The 23,525-nt window shown below is 36.2% G+C and overlaps 1 protein-coding gene across 5 annotated transcripts in view; it reads left to right on the top strand.

Annotated features, from left to right (window-relative positions):
• STX18 (syntaxin 18) overlaps window positions 1-23,525 on the top strand; it is a 70,470-nt gene that overhangs the window by 42,814 nt on the left and 4,131 nt on the right. For all 5 annotated transcript variants that reach the window (XM_067298235.1, XM_067298236.1, XM_067298238.1 and 2 more), the window contains 6 exons: window positions 7,718-7,833; window positions 9,464-9,541; window positions 9,659-9,725; window positions 13,574-13,689; window positions 18,202-18,290; window positions 23,121-23,179. In XM_067298235.1, coding sequence (XP_067154336.1) covers window positions 7,718-7,833; window positions 9,464-9,541; window positions 9,659-9,725; window positions 13,574-13,689; window positions 18,202-18,290; window positions 23,121-23,179 — 525 coding nt within the window. The remainder of the gene's footprint in view (window positions 1-7,717; window positions 7,834-9,463; window positions 9,542-9,658; window positions 9,726-13,573; window positions 13,690-18,201; window positions 18,291-23,120; window positions 23,180-23,525) is intronic.

Genomic DNA, 23,525 nt, shown 5'->3' with positions numbered 1-23,525 from the left:
CTTTTTTTAAAATAACATACTTTATAGGAGATCTTTTCAAATATTTTCTTTATGGCTTAATTACTTCTCTTAATATTTACACATTTCAAAGCAAATTTAAAATTTCTCACAGTCTTTTGGGTGTCATACTCATGATCAATGAATAGATTCATTAAACTGGGTGGTTTTTATAAGAAACATGTAGCTAAATCATGTGACATTGCATCACTGTTCCCACTGATAGTAGAGATCACTGAGCTTTCCTTTTGATGTTTTTTTAACTGCGGTAACTCTCCAAGTATCTTTGGAAGGAAGTACAGTCCATCAATTAGTAATGCTTTAAGGCACCTCAGGCGTTATTTGAAAATTAATCAGTTTCTGTTTAGAGATGCTGTGAAAATACTTAGAAACAACAATGCTGAAAAATATTTGGGTGTTTCTTAATATCCGATTTATCTCAAGGACTTTCTCAACAGCTTTTTTGAGTAGGTTTATTAAGCTTCATATTGGTGTTTGGAAAGCACATATGAGGTGTAGATATTTGAGGCACATAATATATTTTAAAGAAGAATAACCAAGAATTTTTCCTTAAAACAGAACTGCTTAATTTTTTTAAGTTTACTTGATAATTAAAAAAATATATTTGCAATTGATTAGTAAATATGGATAATATAAGAAGTTTAATATTAGAAAATTATCCCTGCTAAATTGTGATCTTTAAGGACTTCCCCAGCAATGTAGAATTCGGGTAACGTGTATCTTTAATGAGTGTTAGTCGTGAACAATACCTTTAAAAAAAAACAAAAAAACCCCCCTTTCCTAACTATAAAGTCTGAGCAGCAGATTTATACATTATATGCTGATGAGACTGTTGGTTTTAGTGGAATAATTTCTCATTTATGTTGTTGGCATAGCTGAAAAAAAGAAAGGACTCTTTGTTTTTCAGTTCTATAGAAAATTAGATTTTAAGGGTAGATGGTTGTTTCTTCCTTCTCCATTTAGTCATAAACTGCTTCCAGCAGCGCAGGTTGATCATCCTTCCTGGAAAGGAGGAGGCAGGGATTCTTGATTCCAGTGGTGGTGTTTTTATTTGTGCTTATTAAGCAAACTGCGATCATCCCTTTCAGATGCAGATTGCTACTTACCTTCCCATTTTCAGTGTATTATTGCTATACGTTCTATATGTTCTTCCTCTCTCAGTGCGTTTACTGTAATCCATATATCATCTCTTTCCTGCATTGCTTTCCTTGCTTTGCTGTGTGAGATCCTTTAATCAGTCTTCGGTAGAATTGTCTGATGATTCATCTGTGAAGAACTTGGGCCTCTGCTTTTGAACATTGATTCCTCTGTGGCTTTGACCACTGAACTACCAAGGCAGTTCTATGTTCCTCTTTAATGCTGTTCTAGGAACTGGTTGTGGTGCATTAATCACGACCTATAAATTTGAAATGGTTCTCTTTGATTCCTCCGTGGTCTGGAGGAAAGGATCTTTCAAGGTTGAGGTGTTTTAAAGACCACTAGTTATTCTTAATGCTTTAATCAGACATTTGGAATTACTTGAGAGACTTCCAGATTTTTGACCATAGAACACCTCATACTTGAAGGGGGAACCTTTAATTTGAGAGACAAACTTTGTCTGGGATTGTTAGACATCTAATTTATTGTCTTTTGCAATTACAGAGATATTTATGTAGTTAATCAGTGTTGTGCAGGTTGGTTCTGAATAGAAATGGTATTTTTCCATGGAAAAGGCAGGATGAGTAATTTCTGTTGTTTTTGTTACATACTCTTGTTGGTCGTATGTATTGTTAAGTGTTTGAACTTTTCATACATTGTTTATAGCTGATAATATAAATTGGAAAAAAATCTTAATGAATTATCTTTCTGTCTTAAAGAAGATAATTATGCCTCTTGCCCTAGCATCTGCGTGCCTAAGAATGTTGGGGGGGGGGAAAAAGCAATAAATCAATTATGTTTGCCAGCTCATACAAAATAGTTGAGCACTTGCTCTATATTTTGTGGAGAGTGTTCCCTTGATGTAACCAATAATGGAAAATAAGTAGCCATTAAAGGACTGTAAAAATAGTCTCTTACTGGCTCCTGTGCAATGCCAGACTGCTTTATTGTGCTGATTTAATCATTTTTTTTTTTTACAAGAAGCATGGCTTTGTTATACTAGTATAGTTAAATACATAGGTGACCAGTAAGGACTTAAAAAGAAAGTCTAGCATTCCCTTCATGGAGGTGTATATGGTATTTGCTTGGTCTCCAGAGATTTATTTTCAAATGAATTGTTTTCTTTTTGGCTTTTACTAAGTTCAAATATCTCATTTTAGAAACTGCAATTCTTAGTAGCAGCATTCTGAAATGTCTCAGCAATATCTTACAAAACTGAAAATACTAATTCAAGTATGGCTATACTGCCTGTACTAGTAGCTGAAGTGGTTCAATAAGCTTCCCCACAGTCTTTGAAAAGAAATTTTAAAATATCACAGAATCACAGAATGGTTGAGGTTGGAAGGGACCTCTAGAGATCATCTAAGTCCAACCCCCCTACTCAAGCAGGGTCACCTAGAGCAGGTTGCACAGGATAGCGTCCAGGTGGGTTTTGAATATCTCCAGAGAAGGAGACTCCACAACCTCTCTGGGCAACCTGCTCCAGTGCTCTGTCACCCTCACAGTAAAGATGTTTTTCCTCATGTTCAGATGGAAGTGTCTGTGTTTCAGTTTGTGCCCATTGCCTCACGTCCTGTCACTGGGCACCACTGAAAAGAGTCTGGTCCCATCCTCTTGACACCCTCCCTCTAGATATTTGTATATATTGGTGAGATCAACAAAGGCAAGTGGAGGGTCCTGCACCTGGGGAGGAATAACCCCACGCAGCAGTACAGGTTGGGGGTTGACCTGCTGGAGAGCAGCTCTGCCGAGAAGGACCTGGGAGTGCTGGTGGACACCAAGTTAAGCATGAGGCAGCAATGTGCCCTTGTGGCCAAGAAGGCCAATGGTCTCCTGGGGTGCATCAGGAAGAGTGTTGCCAGCAGGTCGAGGGAGGTGATCCTCCCCCTCTGCTCAGCCCTGCTGAGGCCACATCTGGAGTACTGCGTCCAGTTCTGGGCTCCCCAGTACAAGAGGGATGTGGCACTACTGGAGCAAGTGCAGCGAAGGGCTACAAAGATGATTAGGGGTCTGGAGCATCTCTCTTATGAGGAAAGACTGAGAGAGCTGGGCCTGTTCAGCCTGCAGAAGAGAAGACTGAGAGGTTCCTCTCCGCCCACCTCTCCAGCCTGTCCAGGTCTCTCTGAATGGCAGCACAGCCCTCTGGGGTATCAGCCACTCCTCCCAGTTTGGTATCATCAGCAAACTTGCTGAGGGTGCACTCTCCTCCTTCAGCCAGGTCATATGTTGTTGTGGTATGTTTTGTTGCTTGAGCAGTCAAGTTTTTTACTTTGGATTTATGTCAAACAGTATTTGGATGGAAGTGGGAAGTAAATTAAAATGCACAAAACAAATAATTTTTAAATGTAGTAGTTAAATAAAATGATTTAAAACATACCAGATGTCCAAAGGGAAGAAGTTTTTTTAAATATCTGTTGTATTTACAACTACGGTCATACATAAATACACACACAAATATATATGTGTGTGTGTCTGTGTATATATTTGTAAAGGAATATCTTCAGGTGATAAATTGAGCATATTTCTGTTACAAACAGCATGTATCAATATTTTAGAACCAGTTAATCTCAACTTCTTGCTTGCGCTCTCGCTCACTCACTCTCTCGCTCTCTCTCATGCACGCATGCTCCTGTGCTCACTCACGTAATAGCATCATGTTATTAACATACCATCTGATGTTTGTTGTTTCTGATGAAAACCTCAATAAATAATTATATATTTTTTGAACAACAGAGGTACTAAATTGGGCCCAGATGATCTCGAAGCAGTAAGCTGAAGGAAGTAGTAAGTGTAGCTTTCAGTTGATCTTACTGGTGAAAGTTAATGCAAAAAAGCATCTTGATTTTCTTCATACCCTGTGGAAAGCTTTAATTCTCTACTGAATAACAAGCTAACACATTCTTCGGTCTTTCTCTTATTAATATTTGCAGGCTAATATTGTGTTATCTTTGTCATCCCTTGCTAGTTGTATTTCATCCTGGACTTGAACTTTTCTGATTGTGTCCTTACATGTTGTGTTCTGTTAGACTTATCATTAGCAATCAGACTGTCCACTTTCTATATGCTGCTTCATTGTGCTTGAGCTTAACAAAGAGCTCGTGAAATAGCCAAATTGGTCTCCTATTGCATAGCCAATCCTTCTCTCTCATCAAGGGCATAATTGCAAATTATCCTAATATCATTTCTTTAAGATAACTGCTAGTTCGCCTGTACTCTTTTTCTGTTCCTTCTTAGGTTTTCCTTTTCTATGCAATTTTACTGACTAATTTTCTTACACAATTGAAGTTTGCCTACTTGATGAACATTATCCTTATATTACTCTTCACTATCCTTCCTAAGAATCACAAAATAACCCAAGTTGCCTTCCAGCCCAAAGCTTCCTCCTGTTTATTAGAGAGAAAAAAAAAATCTAGAAGAATTTCATTTTTAGTTGTTTTTTCCTATCTTCTTTATCTACATGCTCTAGCAAGGGAGTGTTTTATGCTCTGATTGTACTGTTATTACTTCTGAGCAAGTATTTGTATCTTTGATGTACAGGGCACAGCTTCCCCCCACCCCCACTTGGCCTGTTCTTTCTAAACAAGTATTTCTTTTCACAGTAAGGTTAGAAAATGGTGATTAGATGGGTTTTCAGTATAATCTACTTGTGCAGTTTTACTGGGGAGTGTAATTGGGACTTTGTTACCCTGTCAGTACCATTGGATGCCATATGTGCTTTGACATGATGTGAAGTGATTGTATCTGTATGATTCCATTCTTGCCTTCCCAAGGAGCCTGGGGTTTCAGGGATCCTTGACTCTGAGTGGCTTGACCAAATGTTGTTCAGAAGTGCTGGCACCAGATACTATGTAAGCTATAAGCAATTATAAAGAAAAAGCTATTTTTTTTTCTTCTGGGTTAAGCTGCATTTTGCTACCTTTGAAGCTGGAATCCTCCTACTTAAAAATTTGGTCTACTATATTTTTATATTGGCAACTAGAAAAAGTAGCTGAACAACTTGTTTTCCAGTGCCAGGGCTGTTATAGTTATCCTCAGTGTATAACTAGGTTACTAATACTTACCCTATTATTAAAAATAGAGCATGCCTGAGGCAGTTTTCTCATGTATTTTAAAGTCTAATTTAAAAGAAAATTATGGTCTGGATTTTGTAATCTTTATTTTACCCTGTCATGTTAAAAAATGCATGGAAAACATAGAACTGTTCAAATACCACAAAGTTGGGCAGGGTACAAGAACCTAGACGTATAAATATAAGAACTTTATACTCTGTTCAGTAGCAGAGCAGCCAAAACTGATTATTGTGCCCTGAAACAGAATAGTGGAGATTTTTTGCTTCGTCGAGGAGCCATCATGAAGCTATTATTCCATCCTACTTTTCTGTCTGAATTTGAGTGCCCAGCATGCTCAAGTAACTCTCTAGTTGGGGCTGGCTGAAAAATGCTATGTGTTATCCCATACCAGATGATCTTGCTGGTCCCCTTCTGTCTGGGCCTGCATAGAGATGGGTATACGAAAGGATTTTGCTGGCTTTACAGATGCTGAGAACTTGCTTTATGCCTCAGAATAGTAAATAAAAGAACTCTGTATGAGTAGGGCAGGAGGTCTGTCCTAATATATTTAACAGCATGGATTGTCTTATATTCCATATGTAACTATCAATATGTCATCTTCATCGGGCTGTGGAAAGGCTTTCCACCGGGTATCTCTAAAATTAGACAATTTCAAATCTTTCATAATTCTGAAGCTATTTGCTAAAAGAGTGCAAATTAGAGATGTGGCTTAGAAGACCACTGATGAGACTTCCAATAGAAATTTTGCCACAGATTAGTGAAACCTGTATGTCCTGACTAAAGGAGAGCAATTTAACTAGTAAAATATAAATGAAAACATCATATACGGCTGCTTTTCTGTAAGTTACAAGTTACAAAAAAAATAAATAAATCTAGGGTAGTTTTAATCAGAGGGTGAAAAAGCCCTGACAGTTACATGCAAATAGATGAATGTGTAGAAAACAAACATGAATAAAATATAGAATATTACTTTTAATTAGTTTGCTTTTCTGTTTGCTAGCTAATTTGTACTTGTGTACTAGCTAGCCAGTCAGCCAGCAGTTGCCAGCTTTCAAACCAGATGCAGTATGTGCTGCTTTTTTTATATACCACCGGGTACATCAGGGGGGTCATTATATTTTGCCATAACATGCAAGAACATTGGAGTAAGCATACAACTATGTGGAGGAAATCTGGGAGCATCACACTGGCTATGCATTGAAGATGTAGGAAGGATTTGACTGTATTGTATGTGATGTGAGATGATAGTGGAAACTATGAATGGTTGTAAGCATTCCTGTGGCAGGGACTGTAGTGGTTATAGAGAGGATTTGGCATTGTTGCGGTGAAGTATGTAAGAGGTGGCTCTAGGACATCAGGCTCTACTGGCTTTGCAAATTGAAGATCTGCTCTTTTTACTTGTCTATATGTATATTATACTATACATACTTTGAACAAGTGGAAAAATTTTCTCATATAAACAAAAATCTACATGAAAATGAGGATATAGGTTAAGGTCATCTTTCCTGATTTTAAAGGAAAATATAATGTGCTATAATGACTATATGATCAGGAAGCCCATGATGAATATTGGATAAGGCACTGTAGCAAAGTTTTATTATCCTGCCATCTACAGCAGTGGAACCACTATTAAATACTTTCATGTAGTATGTTTTTTAATGCATGTCTACTACATATTAATATTTTACTAAAAGAAAGAAAACAAAAAAATTCTTAAGTGTTCTGAAGTGTACCTGTTAATTTATTGGACTCGGATAACATTGAATGGAAAGCTTTGCCTAAAACTCACTCTTATTATTTGGCCTCTTGTAGCTGACATCTGTTTTTATTAAATTGTTAACCAAAAGATATATCAATCTTATTAGAAACTATTAAATATGTAATGTATCATCTAAAATTAGAAGTAAACAGCCAGAAGAGGTTTTAATAAATGTTAGTCTACTTCATATTAAAAATACATTATTTTCCAATATTCCTCTTTACTACTGTTTGAATTCACAGATGGTATAGTACCCCTACTTTAAAAATGAGGTTCAGCATTTTGAGTAATAAAAACATGCATTTACATGAAATTCATTCCAGTATTTTGTTCTTCCTTTCAGTGTCTGAGCTGTTCTTCTACCTTACTTGTTTTCTTGTTTTTAGAAGTGAAATATGCCTAACTGGTATAAGTACTGAGTTTCTAGTTGTATTTTCTCCTTATCTATTCACTGTTGGATTATATAGGAGATAATGGGTTAAATTGTTCTTCCCAAATCTTTTACTAGTCTAAAAATGTTTTAAAAAACTCACAGCATTATAAAAGTGGCATTTTTATCAGAGTGATGGGTATTGTACTTTTACTCTAAGAATAATTTATATCTTCTTTTTCTGTGAAAATCAGTGTTTCAAAAAGCATCTGTGGAGATGGTTAGTGGGAGGAAGGTCTAAAATGTGTACTTCTGTATTGTATATTGAGGATTTCTTAAATGACAGTTTGTCTTGTTTTTCAGCCATATTATGTCTGAATACGTGAGGATGACGGATACAGAGCGTGATCAGATTGATCAAGATGCTCAGATATTTATGAGAACGTGTGCAGATGCCATTCATCAGCTGAGAACAGAAGGTAAACTGGAGGAGGAACTTCTACATAGTTTTTCTTCATTATTGATGAAAGCTAATATAATGCTGAATATTGGATGGTGTTTTAGAATCTGAAATGCGTTTGGAAAAAGAGAACAGTAAAGTCTCATTTCTGTTTTATTCTCACCCATGTAATTCCATTGACTGGTTAATGCTATTCTTGATTTATTTTAGTGTTAGTGAAAGGAGAAGCCAGCACATAGAATTTTATTTATTTGTTCAAATACACTAGTTAGCAAGTGTGAAAATGATATGAGTCTTAAATATTCAGTATTTAAATAGTAATTCAGCACTGTGGCACAGAGACCTGAACCAAAGCTCACAAAAATCAATAGTTATCTCCTTCTAGCTTGTCCACCTGTAAGAGATTAAAAGTATAGATTCTTTTCCATGTTTGAGATAATCAAATCACTGAATGCAATGGAACAAATTCTTTATCATAACTCGTTAAAGATTTTAATCTTTAACATTTTCTTGAGTTGATGAGTATAGCTCTTAGAAATTTGAGCTCTAGCGAAAAACAGAACTCAGTGGTGGTTTAGCATATTCCTGCAGTAAATATTGTATGTTTACCCCTCCCCTGTCCTTTTTTATTTATTTATTTATTTATTTTACGGAAAATTTACCAATCTATCAAGAGGCATAAGTTTCATTATGAAGAGTGCTACTGACTTTGCTTTTCCTGATGTGTTCACTGTTAAACATAGTTCCAGCAAAGTAACAGGGCATTTTTGACAACTTGAGGATGAGATGAAACCTTTACTGAACTGTCTTAAGAGAGTTCAAGAGCTGACTTCTGTTTTGCCATTTTCAAACTGAGTTGCCTTCTGTGTGTGTTTTATCAGTATCTGAAGATGAGTTTTGAATTACGGGAGAAGAAAAATACTTGAACTGGTAATTCATTGTCATCAAAATGAAGGCACTTATTGGGAAATGAAACTAGAACATAAAGTGTATCTCTCCTTTTTGTAAAAGTTCATTTTACTCTGGTGTTGTCTGGAAACACAGGATACATTTCCTAGAAAGTAAGCTTTCTGTCAGCGCGGCCGTGTGGGCTAAGTATGCCAAAGATTTCATCAAATTTGAAATGCCATCTAAACATGTTTGCAGTATGATTCAGAATCATTGAAAGAAATTCATGCATAGGAACTTTGTAGCATCAAAATAAGAAACTTTAATGTTTATGAATTAAAAGGATGCTTGACACAATAAGAACCAAAGCTTTGTGCATAGTCTAAATACTGGAGAACTTAAAATGTTAAAACTTCAACATCTTAGGCAAGCCAAGTCTCTAGATCTGTTTTGCTATGCTTACCTTGATGACATGTATTCTTGTTTAGAAATTTAATAGACATCATATGACTTAGTGGCACATATAACAATAGGACTTCAAGAATCGATAAAATAAAGAGCACATGACAGTAAGTGGTTTGGGGTTTTGCTGTGTTGTAATAATTTGCTGTTTTACAGATCTATATATAAAGTATAGCTATGTTAAAATATATAAAGTGTTAAATAGGCTTTTGAATACAGCTTGCATATAAACTGAAAACGCAGACTTTTGTGTAGTTCAATGTAAAGTTAAAAGTTTGTGTCTTTCTTTTGCATTTCAGCACACAAGGGTGTCCAGTCTACTCAGGTGAAGGAGCACCGGACAGCTGTCTTGGACTTCGTTGAAGATTATTTAAAAAGTACTTAGCGTTTTTTCTGCAGTATTGAATGGTTAAAGATGAATGCTTGGTTGCTCTTTCCAAGAAAGAAATCATGCTGTTCTGACCTCAAATTTTGTTTTATGGTATTTTGACCAGGAGTGTGTAAGCTGTACTCTGAACAAAGAGCCATCCGAGTTAAACGAGTAATCGACAAGAAGAGACTGTGAGTAGTGTGCCTTCATTGTTTAAAAAAAAAACCCAAACACTGTTTAACTGTACCCTTAGTTTGTAGGACATTCAAGAGAACAATTATTCATGTTTAGAATCTAATGAGATTCTTTTAGATGGAAAGCCATAGCTGGACATGCTACTCCCACTATCAGCAGCTGCATTCCAAAGCTCTTTTATGTTTCTAGCATGTGAGAAGTTAAGTCTGTAAATGTCAGAATGACAATATGTATTGTTGTATTTTTCATATATGTAAATGGTTAAACCACCAAATCAGTAAAATGTATGTTAATAAACCTGTTGGAGTTCTACATCAGAACTCCATCAGAAAGACATCAAAATATTTTCATATGTGCCATTAATAATAATCTGTGTAAAATAATCTAGTGTGGAATCCTACACATTTATAGTATGTCTCAAAGATGCTGTTCAGCATACCAAGATACCACCTGCTTAGGTACAAGGGATGTTCAATTTTCTCTCATCTGTCTCTTTAAAGCCACCATCTTTCTGCTAAAGCAAGTGATTAGATTGCAAATAAATGCTACTTGAGATGGTGAGGTTTCATGCCATGTAGAAACCTGATAAAAATCAAAATTTTTTAATTGGAAGACAGCCGTTTTTGCTTCTTACCATCATGGCTTTTTTGTCTGTTTTTTCTAGCCAAGTATCAAAACCAGAGCATTTCACGAGTTTCTTTTTACTGCACACTCTCAGGTGTGAGAGTGACAGTGAGAATGCACAAGTTTGCAAGTTTGTTATTTCTTTAATACCTCAGAAGACCTCCCTTGTCTTCTCAGTCTGCAGTATTTGAATTCTAGCCGTAAGTTCCCTTACGGGCGTTCTCATATAAAAATAAGGAATTTTATAACATATACATCAACAGATAAATTCTTGAGTATTTTTCCAGGAATTGATGCTGCTTTATCAGTTTGGTGTTTGACTAGATCAGCTATTTACATTAAAACTAGAGAGATGTATTCAAAAATCCAGAAGGGAAGTACATTTTATTTGGAGTGATTCAACATGATTAACATAATTGGGTTCACTCAAATTTATCCTTCTGGGACATGAATAATAGGACAAGCCAAAAACAAATGAACAAAATGCACTAAACCAGCTCTGCAATTTGGTAAGAAGTAAAGTAATTATGAGAGAAAAGTAAGATAAGCCCTTGGTAGTCTTTGTAACTCCTATAACTTTTCAGAAGATAATAATATAGAAACAATCTGTGTGATATTCTTAGTGTGCAAGAATACGTAACCTTATCGGTGTTCTTCATGCTAAAGAACTTCAAAGTAAGAGAGCATGGTTCCTGCAGTTACATAATGGGCTAACAAATATCAGCTATTCTGTTTGCTGTACTCTTATGCTACTGTTTCCATATGAAATCCCAGTATCATGTTTTCTCAGGGGGCTAAACAGAGGGGAGAAAAGTCAATCTGGTGTACGCTAAACAAAGAGCAATGAAAAAGAGCCATGTCAGAAGTTAAAATATCACCTAATTAAGCAGCAATAAAGCATGAAAAAATAACCCCAAAGATGTGGTTCTTTCATGTAATATTGGAAGATACTTGTATGCCTCTTTTGTACAGATGTAAAAACTAGAAAATGGATGTTAGCCAGGTGGAGCCTGTATGCATTGCAGATGTGATGTAATGCCTAAATTGCCATTTACATGAAAATACAATTTAAATAAATCATGAGGTGTGAATCCATCTTTCTGATGACTTGAAGAAATATTGTCTTTTTTTCATATGTCTTCAGCTGGTTAATTTGTAATTTCCCCAAGGATTTCAGTAGACACTTTATGTGATAATAAGTATATATTCTATCACTTAAATGAGCAAGGGTTTCCTTAAGTAGTTCATTTCAATTAAAAATGAATAAAATGCCTTGCAAACTTTACATTAGCATATTGTGGAAAGTCAGGACAACAAACAGTAAAGGTGTACGTATATTGAAAATGAAATTAATCCTAGTGCAGATCTTCTTTCCTGCAATTTAGTCAACATAAAATACGTACTTGTTAGACAGTACTGAAAGATTTGCAGTAAAAGTTTACTTCATTATGTTTTCTTTTTATACAGATAAGCATTCTAAGTTCTTCAACTTATTGCCTGAGTGTTACAATTTTCTTAAGTAATATAACTTACCTTTATGTTTTAACTCACATTTTTTTGGTAAAAAGTTCTTCCAGTTACATTGGATGGGTTTCCAAGAATGAAATCTTGAGAATACAAATACAACCAGTTTTTTTTGTAAAGGTACCTTGTTGCGATGTTAAGTTTTTATGCTTATGGGTAATTCAAAGTTACATTTCATTTCAAATTTTAAACTTCTTTTTTCATTAGAATTTCTGGTGCATGATGTATGCAATTCTTAAAAAAGAACATAACTTTTATTCAAATAAAGCTGATTTTTAATATCTGGGGAACTGGCATTTTATTAGTATCAGAACTATTTGAACTGAGTGGGCGTCCAGATAAGTCTGTTTTTTTCCCCTCAGTATTAGTCAAATTTGGGACTGGGGGCGGGGGGGGGGGGAATAAGTAGGTGGGTGGGGTTGTTTGTTTGTTTGTTTGTTTTGTAAATTTGCCCAAACCCTAGCACTTGCAGGTAGTTTTTATAACTAAGAAGGATTCCCTGTTACCTTTCATCTTGTTTAAATACAGTAGTCACTCAGTGATGACTAATGCCCTATATTCTGTTTTCCCCTCAACATTTTCTAATTAAGAGTTAGAATTTAGACACAAAAAAAAGAAGGAAAGGAACACAAGATGCAACACCTTCTGTTAAGCAGCAGGGGAAGACTGTAGATCGTAATGAGATTAACTGTTGATTGTATTTGGGAGGGGAGGAGGTGACGAAGGTGGCACAGCAGGCAATTCAGCCTGGTACTGGTTTTCAGTCACTTGTGTTCTTGAGCTGCAAATTTTCACCAACCTTCAAAAGTCTTAGTATGTTCCTTAGCTTCTCTAATAGCATAATTATTAGGCATCTAAATATCTACTATGCAGCTGTTGCAGAATTCATTGTAGACAAAAGTAAACCACAGTAGTCTGCTGAATAAAATATATTGCTATTAATTTTAAACTCTTTTGGTGGTATGGTGAAACAAACTTGGCAAATATTTACTATATAATCACTGAATATGCTTCCTATATTTTGTAGTGGCTTCTTATTAAAATTATGTGGCAGGGATTTTCATGTAGTATGTATCTGTCCATTGCATACAGCTTTTCTTCTAAGTAGTCTGTTGTGTCTTTTGGCAGGCAAGGTAAAGATCACTTTCATCCTGGTTAAACTATTCTTTTTAGCTAGTTAACTAAAAATACTTGGTTCAAAAATAGTTAATTTTTTTGTATTTTCTTACTTTTCAATGTTAATTGGCAATATAAAGTAAGACTGTAAATGTTACTTGGAAAAAAAAAAGTATTGGAGTTGTCTATTGCTACTAAAAACTTCTCAATATGACTGAACTGTTTTAGGAAAAAAAAAAAAAAGCCATAAGACTTCATATTATATTACTCTAGGTTTTTGAAAGGAAGTTTAATAAAGGGTCTGTGTCTTAATGCTATAGCTTTCAAAATTCTACTCAACTCTGAGCATGTAATGTGTTTTCTTCAGAACTGTTTGTGGTTCATGCTGTCTTTGCTTTTGTAATAAAATTTGGTGAAAGTTGTTAAGTACCTTTTGTATCTTGATTGGGAAATCTTTAATGAGAATTTTGCAAGGCCAGGTTAAAGTTTGTTTAAATTTTTAAGTAATCGGTGGTTGTTCTCATTTTAGAGCAATCCAATTTTATGAAGTCATTTAAATTATAGGTTCTTGTGCTTCTAGTTCCAGACTTGAACCTGAGCAGAGCAACATGTCCAAATCACCTCTTTCCCCTGAAAAACTTTCACAGAATTCTTTAGATGATTCTGAAGAAAAGCTGTCTGCTGAGGAAAGCAAAGGTAAGAATAAAATCTAGTTAGATTTTACTTGTGGCAAGCACTGTCCATTCAATAGTACTTTCTTCATATTGCAAGGGCTACTATAAGGCTTCTTCCTGTGACTTGCAGTTTTTTAATTTTCTTTTTCCTGGGTTGATGAAGCTTTTGTGAAGCATGTTGGGAGACTGAGGAAGCAAAATCTTAAGCTTTGACATGTTTCAGGTGCACTTTCCAACCAGCTAAAAAAGACTTCTGATGTCTTGCTGGATTGCCTCTTCCTCACAGTAAGCTCTATGCGAACTTTCCTTTTATTTATTTTTTTTAATATCCCCCTAATGTCTGAGAACTATCTAGATTCTTTTCACTGATGGAAAGAAATTGGAAAGTAGCTCAGCTGCTCTCTAGGAACACTTTCTAGTTTGTAAGCTTGGAGATTTTGAATTGGGCGCCTCTACAACAGGGTTTGGAGCACAAAGGTAGAATATGCTTGTAGAGGGGAGGTTACTTGATAGCCAGATTCAATAATTTAGGAAATGTTTTTCTCTGGAGCATTAAATCTCCTTCCTGGAAAGATTGCATCTAGTGTTGCAGTAGGCAGGAAATACCCAGAAGTCTAAAGCAGTATCTCTGATCACAGTTCATTTTTAGCTAATGCTGTTCTTGACAGAACTGGTGAATATTGGTTGTAATTCCCTAATGGCCTGCTTCTTCTGAGGCTGTGGGATGCAAGTCCCTTGTGTCACCTGTTTCTCAGAACAGCCCCCTGATCTGTTTTGGGATGTCTAAACTGACAGAACTTCCTTGCCGCTGCCTTTCTGAGAAACATCAGTGTGCAGATAATTTCAGGTTTCGTACCTAAAGAGAACTCTTGTTTCTGGGATTCCCGTTTTGCTTTCCCTGGCTTGAATTCTGCTCTCCAATTGTCTAGGGGAGTCTGGAATATGGTGTGATTACAGTGTGAAAATTACTTTTAGATAGCACCAGAAACTGTATTAAATGTGACATTACATGAGATTTACTGCTTTGTCAAGGCAGAAAAAATGCATTGAATGGCTGTGTTATTCTGATCATCAGTTATTGATTGCTGCCTCATTTTTGTTGAAAGTTTCCTTTAGGTAATGACTTTCGGGTCATACAGAGGGTGGATTTATATGAAGTGGGTCCTCCATTTCTGGATGAAGACTCCAGTACTGAATTACCTCACAGTGTGCAAACCATTTCATTTTCTGATATGGTTTTGCTTATCCACCCAACCAGTTCATACTTCTGCAGTCCTATCAGTATGCCTTTTTTTTTTTTTTTTTCCCCTGAGACAGACTTTACTGTAAGAGGTAAAGGTTTTGATTATGTGTCATTTCTAGTGCACACTACATTTTTATAGTATGTCTAAGTGACGCAGCGCACAGAAACAGAGATAAGCTTCACCTTAACATGTTATCAGTGTTTCACAGCTGTGAGCTTGTGCCAGCAAAGAACCAGCAATCCAGGAGCATCCTCATGCTTTTGTGCTGTTTCCTTGGTACTGAATGTCTCCACAGTCTCTGAAAGCGCGCACTGCCACCGCACAAAAGTGTCATTACAGTTTTTAGCTCAGAAATCTGGGCCACACCATGGGAAACAGTGTTCTTCAGTCGCCTTGGACACAGTAAACCACTACGGTAAACAGAAATGAAACGTAGTTGATCGCATGTCCGGTTCCATAAGTGATGCTGATGCAGTGCTTATGAGGAGATGCTGGCTAATCTGTTAGAAAACTGTGAAACTTATATATCAAAATAAATCTACCTGAAATAGTTTGTAAATGCATACAATATCTGCAGTTCCTTTCTTATGTGCAAGTGCTGGTTGCTGCTGTTTATAGAAATCAGCCTTGTGACTTCACTGATAGATGTTTGCTGAAGAGGTGGTAATAACATGAACATGATGACTGGAAAGCAGAAAGCTCAGTTTAAATGTTATAATCTTGGGGGGGGGGTTGTTTTGTTTTTTACAAGTAACTTTCAAATTTTTAAGAAATTGGAAAAATGATCATGTTTAGAAATAAATTATTTCATCCTCAGGTTATCAGTGGTTTAGAGAACGGTGATCATTTGTATTTATGAAGCATCTGTCTCCAGAGTGCCTGGGTCCCTTGCGTAAATATTTCAGCTGCAAAGATAATTCTTCTGAGAGTAGCTTGGGGCCCTGACCTCAGTTTGAGCATTATGATGAATAGCTGAATGTTTCACTCGGAGTGCTGCAGCACAACTTGGGGTTTGTTGGTTGGTTGGTTTGGGGGGGGGGGGCAGAAACCAAAGCAAAATGTGATTGCTTTTGCTTTGAGATAAAATGCTTGTTTACATTAGAATTATACTGAACATGCCTCATTGCAGGAAAATACTCTCTCTGGAGATTATTTTTATATGCTGTCAGTATTTATTTGCATATTAAAAATTGACCACTTAGTTTATGGAAATAAATGTAAATAACGAGTAGCTTTTGAGCAGGTCACTAGCTTAGCAGTTGTCTCATTTCAGCACAGAAAAGGGTTTAGATTATTTGATTGTTATTTTACATTCCCATCGTGCATTAACTACTTCTATTTCTGCAAAGGCAATGGAGCTAACTGTTTTTCCTTTGTCTAGCTTTTGCTGGATGAACTGTAGAAAAGCTTTAATATCAGCTCCACGACAGCTGCAGATACACTTTCCCAGTAGCTGGAATGTACCACAGTGACAAGAGTAGCTCTGGGGAGAGACGTGTGTCTCTTACTTACCTCTTAACCATAAGTGTATTTGCTTATTAGCAATCACATTGGATACAGGTGCTGTTTCTTCACAGTGCTGACAGTGCCCGAAAGTAATTGGTTCCTTTGGGATAAGGAAGGAATATATATTACTTCTTTGCTCCGTAAACTAATTATCGTCTTTTCTTTGAATCAAGTAAATAATTCATTATAATTTTGGTGTAGCATAAATACATTGATTACCTGAACAAAGCAGTTTTGTGTCTCTGTGAAATAGATTCGAAATACTGATGATGCCCCATGGAAAACAATGAATTGAAACCTTTCTAAACAATCTTTAAAAATAAGCTTGTTTTTATGCCTGATTATTTGTAAGAAATAAAAGATCTGTTTTTATTTAAAAAAAAAAAAAATTGTATTCCTTATTCTTCATTCCTTATACTTCATTTGTAACATTGTCATTGTTTCTATATCCTGGTTTGGTTGTTGGGATGCAAAATGTACAATTTTAAGGAGAAATGCATAACACTACTCTTATAATACTTATTTTTCAGGAGCTTTCACTAATATTATAATGATTATTAAGGGGGAAATTTCTCCTTATACTTTTCAAACAAACAGGAGTAGTTTTAGTGGCTTCCCAGGAAGTCAGTGTCTGAATGATGATGCATCAGTGCTGCTTATATAACTGAAAGAATTTAGGTTTAAAAGGTTGCAACAAAGCAAATAGAAATACATGAAATATATGCCTGAAAAAATGACTGTGATAAACAGCAAGTTTGAAATCTATGAAAAAGTAAAAACTAAATCTTTTTCTATTTTAATTTCTAACTTGTGTCTGATAATTCAAAGCAGGTACAGCTTTGAATCCGTTGTGGGACAGTACAAATCTGTATTCTGGGTTTTGTAAAAATGCCGCAGCGAGTGGGGAAGAGAAAGGCCCTCCCAAGATTACAGTCATATCTTTAGGATTTTAAAGGCTGATGCTAAAATAGCTTCAGAAAGAGTAGGTTCCTGTAGGATAGTTTCTTTTCTTTCCCATTTTAACTTCTTTTTTCTCTCTATAATCAGAAGTATATAATTAATCCTAAAAATAAAGCTTCCAGAGGGAATATCCTAGAAATAGCCTTTCAAGATGTTTTATGCCCCACTCCTGGTAAGATTTATGCAGATGATTAGCTTTAATCAAAGGAGAAGTGCTACTGCAATCAATGAAGCAGCTATGATGTGCAAGTGTTAGGTTGTGGGATCTGATCTCGCTCTTGCTACATGCAGGGTGACCCCTTGCACAGTGAGCTGTGAGATTTGCACCGTACTAGGCAGTGTGGACAGTGTGGGGCAGCAGAATTTGTCCAAGAAACTTTGCTCAAAATTTCTTTGAGAGTCCGTGTTTCATGTTGAGGAATGAGGAGCTGGTGGTTCTGCCAAATTTCACTGGAAGGTAGTAGTTTTGTATATAGACTATCATTTTGAAAACTGTGTGTTGTCTTCCATTAAAATTCAAGTATTACAATGTTTTGTGCCCTAAGAAGTCTTAGAGCATCATGAGTTGTTTTACATGCTTCACTATCACTATTGCAGTGCAACTCATCATAGTTCACAAAATTAAATACATGTATAGACCTCTGTCCTAGTCTAGAAGTTTAGGGTTACTGGTATAATTGGATGCTGTAAATATAGGATGAATCTCAATTAACAAGAAAGGAAACCTAATAATTTCATCAGGGTTATGAAATGAATAAAAAATGCTTTTCACTTTGCTGTTCAGTGTGCTGCGTTGTCTGAAGTTTTTGGTGGTTCTTTTACAGACAGGAATTTGCCTGATGCCCGTACTAACCTTGGATTATGGGGGGATGGCAAAGGTGAAGATGAGCTGTCACCTGAAGAAATACAAATGGCAAGTATACTTTCTGTCTGTTGTCCATTTTATTATATCTTCTATTCTATCCCTATGTGTTAAAGAAAGGTAAACTCACCCACATTCTTTCTCAGTTTTCATTCTGTGCCGAGTGACTCGGTAACAAGGTATGCCTTTTGCACATGGCTTCCTCGTTCTTCTGGTAGCAACTAGTATTTAAAATTGCTACAGACTACTTAAAAACAGATTTCTGTGCAGCCATGATATTAGTACCAACTATTTTCAGCCATTAGAACTGCCCTTTGAAATTAAAACTGCTTCTTAAATTGCAATTATGAATTGTTTTTTTTTTTTTTTTTTTTAGTCAGCGCATAATAGAAGTCAAGGCAACATCAGAAAAGCAACAAATTTTTGAAGGTTTTTGTGACTGGTCATCTTTGGCTTTGACTGTTCCTAGAACGCAGCTTAAATAGTTATATTTCATTTTATTCCTCTTTATTTTTTTTTAGCTTTTAGAAGGAATAGCTGAAAACTTTCCTTCACAACAGTATCTCATGAATGTTACCTTTTCTGTATATCCCCAGCTATCACCACTGTTTTGTGTATTGTTCGATCCAGTTCTGCTAATAACTGAACTATTATACTAGATTTCTGAAATACAAGTGATTGCTGACATCCTATCGATTAGAGTTTTGATATTCCCCAAATACACCTCTTTTGTGGTCCCATGGTCCCAAATTCTTAGAAAACCTCTTTAACACCTATTGCATTATTTTATATAAAGAAATAAAAACTGATTTATAACCAGACAGTAGATGTAAAGTCTTCAAAATGGTGAGCTTTACAAAGGCAAAGAGCTGCCACAGTATGAATATTTGAAGCTTCCTTGGCAATGATTAGCGGTGTTCCCGAACGGAGTATGTGTCACTCTTCCCGTCAGGGATGAGCAAGTTGTACATAATTGTGGTATGGCTTGTCAAAGAGAAAAGATGCTTTGGAGGCTGCTCTAGATGCCATCACTTTGTTTCTGAATGTCAGTCTGAATCAGAAGACTTTCTTATTCCCATCTTCTTTTTATTATTTTTTTATTTTCTCTCTTCATTGTTTGGGCACAATATTATGAACCCCTTTATTGTAAGCTTCCAGAGGATCAGGAGGAAGCATCCGAAGTGATAGCTCTGTAAGGGTTTATTATGATTGACTACGAAACTAGATAGGTTGCTTTTTGGAGGCCTCCCTCATGCTGTAGTAAGTTTTAAACCTGTTACATCCCTTGCCACGGTACTTTGGGACTGCATACATTGCTTTTTCATGGAATCCTTTTATACTTTTTAGAGTAAGTCTGCAGATACTTCACAACTTAACTGAATTGTCTTAGTCTGTGAGTTTTTCTTTAATCTTCTGTTATCAAGAGTGAAGGAAGATAAGCATCTGCAGATGGTGATTTTACCCACATAAGATTTGAATTTTTCCTTGGATTAAGTTCTCTCTATTGACTTGTGAGGTGGAGTGATTCTACCCTAAGAAATAGAAAAAAACAGATTCATAGTTTGAGAGTTCTAGATTCCTAAATCTCCAGTCCTAAACTACTTATTGTCTGGCATTCTGCCAGTTGTTCCTAAGGGAGAAATATTAGACATTTTTAGAAAATCCATTATTATTCTTTACCCTTTTGAAGTTATGCGCTTTTTTTTTTTGTACTGGTTGTTTTACACTGACTCACTTCTGTTGTGCTTTCAGGAGTTGCACTTCCTGTGAAAAGTGGTATAAAAATAACACTGATGCTCCAAATGTCTTTATCCCTAGCTTACATCGTTCTGCCTGTAGTTTGCAAGAAAATATATTGTATGTTACACTGCCTCAATATCACTGCTGTGCCTAAGCCTGCAGGAATGACTTGTGCTTGAAACTTTAAACCTCAGCTTTAAGTTTACCTGTCTGTTCAATGGAAAAACAGATAGAAAAGCAGTAGATGAAAATCTTAGTGGGAAAAAAACATACTTTGCAGTCCTATATATATTAATATGCTGAAATACTATTACTGGTCTTGTGGAATATTTTATTCTTCAAGTTCACACATGAAATGTATTGTGGTTATGTACTCCTTAGTACTTGCGTTTTAGTAGTGAGACTGGGAAACCAGAACTGAAAAAAGCTGCTACTAGAACTGTCTCCTCGCAGAAAGTTGGTCCTGAAGCGGGTGGCTGCTTTCCCTTTGAGGTGGGGGCTGGATCTTCTAGTGGATCTTCCTGCGGCTCTGATCTTATCCGGAGCTCTTCTCTCCTGTTTTAGCCCACTCTAGGATGACCCCTAATCTGTATGACCACCAGTAATCAGTTGTCTGCATCTCAGCTGCTTCTCACACAGAGTGTGAGTCTATGCTTCTGGCTCTGGTGTGAAGAAATACAGGCTCTCTTTCTACCTCTGCTAATATTAACAAGCATCAGTTACTTCCACAGTACACCTTGCAAGGAGACTACCTTTATTATGACTTGAAGTGAGTCAGCATTCATGGCAGTATTAATATAGATGTTTTTTCTTTCTTCCCTACGTAGTTATCAAGTAGAAAATGAGCTGATTGTTTCTAGTTAATGCTCCCCGATGGAGGCAATTTTTTGTGGTAATTTTTTTAGAATTGAATTGGTTTGCTTATGTTGGAGTTGCCAAACTGTAAACAACGAGATGCAGATTTCTGTAATGTGTGTGTGCAACAACAGGCAGTTTGCTGTGGTGTTACAGCTTTACGTTTGAAATCTTTGCCACCTGATATATCGATATTTACAGCTTAGCAAACCATTCTCTTCTGTGGATCTGAAGTGACTTTTTTTTTCAGTTTATGAATACCGTAATTAGGTAATGTACTAAGTCTTAAGGCTGTGTGTGATGACTCTTCCCCAGTGAAACTACTCCCTTTCAGTACATTGGCCTTTATCGGTAAAAGTTGGATACTGTGTAATTTCCACTCCTGACAGACACTAAAAGGAAATGACAAGTCACTGGATCCATTATTCTAACTTTTATGTAAATTTGGGTCCAAGATGTAAATAGGTATAAATATTGGTGTAAATGGGGAAAAATTCAAGTATGTGCCTTGCTTTTTTCATTGCCCTGGGACACTGTCAAATGAAATCCTTCATACCAGCTTTGCAACACTTAATGACTTTATTGTGCTTTTAGTGCAGAAATTAAAGGGTTCTCTACAAACATGTAGGAACCCTCCCAGTTTTAGATAACTGATTCACTAAAAGAACAGTTAATTATTTCTCTTCTGCATTATGTTTGCCATTACAGACAACTTGATTCCTACTTTTTAAATGTTTGCTTTGTGAAGAGCGGACTAACTGCGTTTAAGTTACTCAAAAAAAATCCAGCAACGCTCAGAAGGAAGAGGATAGGTTACAGCGTAGAAACTGCTGTATTGGTTTTAAATTGGAATGTGTTGTGGCAAATTGTGCTTACGATTCTCAATGATGGTTTCATGGTCCTTCCTGTGGGTAAAATAATGAATTAAAGCCCTATCACATCGCTACAACAGCAATTTAATTTGTTATTTCACCCACAGGAGAGATCGTTACATGGTTCAAAATGGTTGCAGGCTATTGTATGATTCGCACAATAAATTTCAGTTTATAACCCTTAGTACAGGTATATTAATGTTTTTATAGTTATTGTGAGCAGATGTGCTGTGGTCAGATTGAGTGGAAAAAAAATTGTTCCTGCCGTTTGAATTGTGAAAATGTCTCATTTTTCCTGACTCTCTTCATCTTACTTTTTGTCTTAACCAAAATCAGGTACAGCACATTTAATGATTCATCTCGTGGGATAATGAAAAATACTCTGATTATTTCTTCTAGTCATTAGATTCTGAGAAAAGTCTATGCAATTTGTCAATTTGTGCCATACTTTGGTAACAGAATATTTTACTTTCATGAAAAAGTTACTTTAATAAGCCATAAATTGTTGAGCTGTATTGATTGCTATAGTCTGTTTTATGTTCCTATCATGTAAATTCTTTTGTGACATACTGATATATGATGTGTTCTGCGTTCTACCCTTTTGTTCAATTGACTGTTTTCTCATATCTTACTGCTGTCTCAGACCAGTAATTCATCAGCCATGATTTCAAATTGCAGAGTTTATCTAGCAGTGTTTAAAAAGAAATCCATGCCAGTGGAGGGTTTTAAATATCAAAGGGACCTTTATTATAATACTTCTCAAGTGGATTTGTGCTATTTGTAAGGGATTAAAAGCATTCACTGTTTCTTTATTGAAAATTTGCCTTCTAAATTGGTTATCATCTTGGGTTTTACTAAGGCTGCTTAAAGTATAGAATTTTTAGTGCTGAATATTTGTGCAGAAATAGTTATTCTTACAGTAGTCAGAAAAATGATTACAGCTCTGTTGTGCCACTTAGTTAATGACCATCCAGTCGCCTCGGTGCTGAACCTCATGGATGTTTCTTTGCCCTCGTCCTCAGCTTTGCTCTGATGCGACTCCACTAAAATCAGAGGCTTACGTGGTGAAGCTAAAGGAGTGCAGTGATAAAACACCTTTAACTATCTGCTGTTTTGAAGTAAATGTCACTGTATTCGATGATCAAATTTTAACAAATGCTCTGCTCTGTAGAAAGCAACACTACAGACAGCAGTGATATTGCCATTTGAAGGTATCACAGCACTGGTACTTTTTTATGCTAATATTAGTAATTCTTGAAGATCTTTTTAGTTGTGACATATTGTAAATGGACTGTAATGAAAGGTGAGAGAGTTGGTTGATTAGGGGGAAGGGGGATGTTGACGAAAGCTTGCTGAGCCCCAGTGTGTGAACTGTGACCTCCAGCGCGGGATTTCTTTTTTTCCTCTCTTCCAGTTTGAACAGGAGAACCAGAGACTTGTTGGTGAAATGAATAATCTGTTTGATGAAGTCAGGTACAACTTTCTCTCATTTGACAGACTGCTGTTTCATAACCAGTGCTCCTTACTCCACGCGTGCGCTGTTTGCTGCAGGACACCTTGCTGCATAAATTGTAATGCTGCGGTGGAGGGAGAGCTGAAATGGGAACGCCCATGTTCAGAGTAAACTCTGGAGATGAGCTATATGAATTTATACATTATGCTCTCCAGAGTGTAAAAGCAGCTTCCTAGCAGTACATGCACTATCCGAAATAGTATTGGTTAAATTTGAAATAAAGGCTTACATTCTCACCTAAGTTTTAAAAGCTTAAGTTTTTCCAGTCATGTCAAGTTGTCTGTTCCATACATAGAAAATGGAAGG

This window comes from Apteryx mantelli, chromosome 5 (assembly GCF_036417845.1).
Source record: "Apteryx mantelli isolate bAptMan1 chromosome 5, bAptMan1.hap1, whole genome shotgun sequence".
NCBI classification, from domain to species: domain Eukaryota; kingdom Metazoa; phylum Chordata; class Aves; order Apterygiformes; family Apterygidae; genus Apteryx; species Apteryx mantelli.
This window is presented reverse-complemented; position numbering and strand designations above follow the sequence as displayed.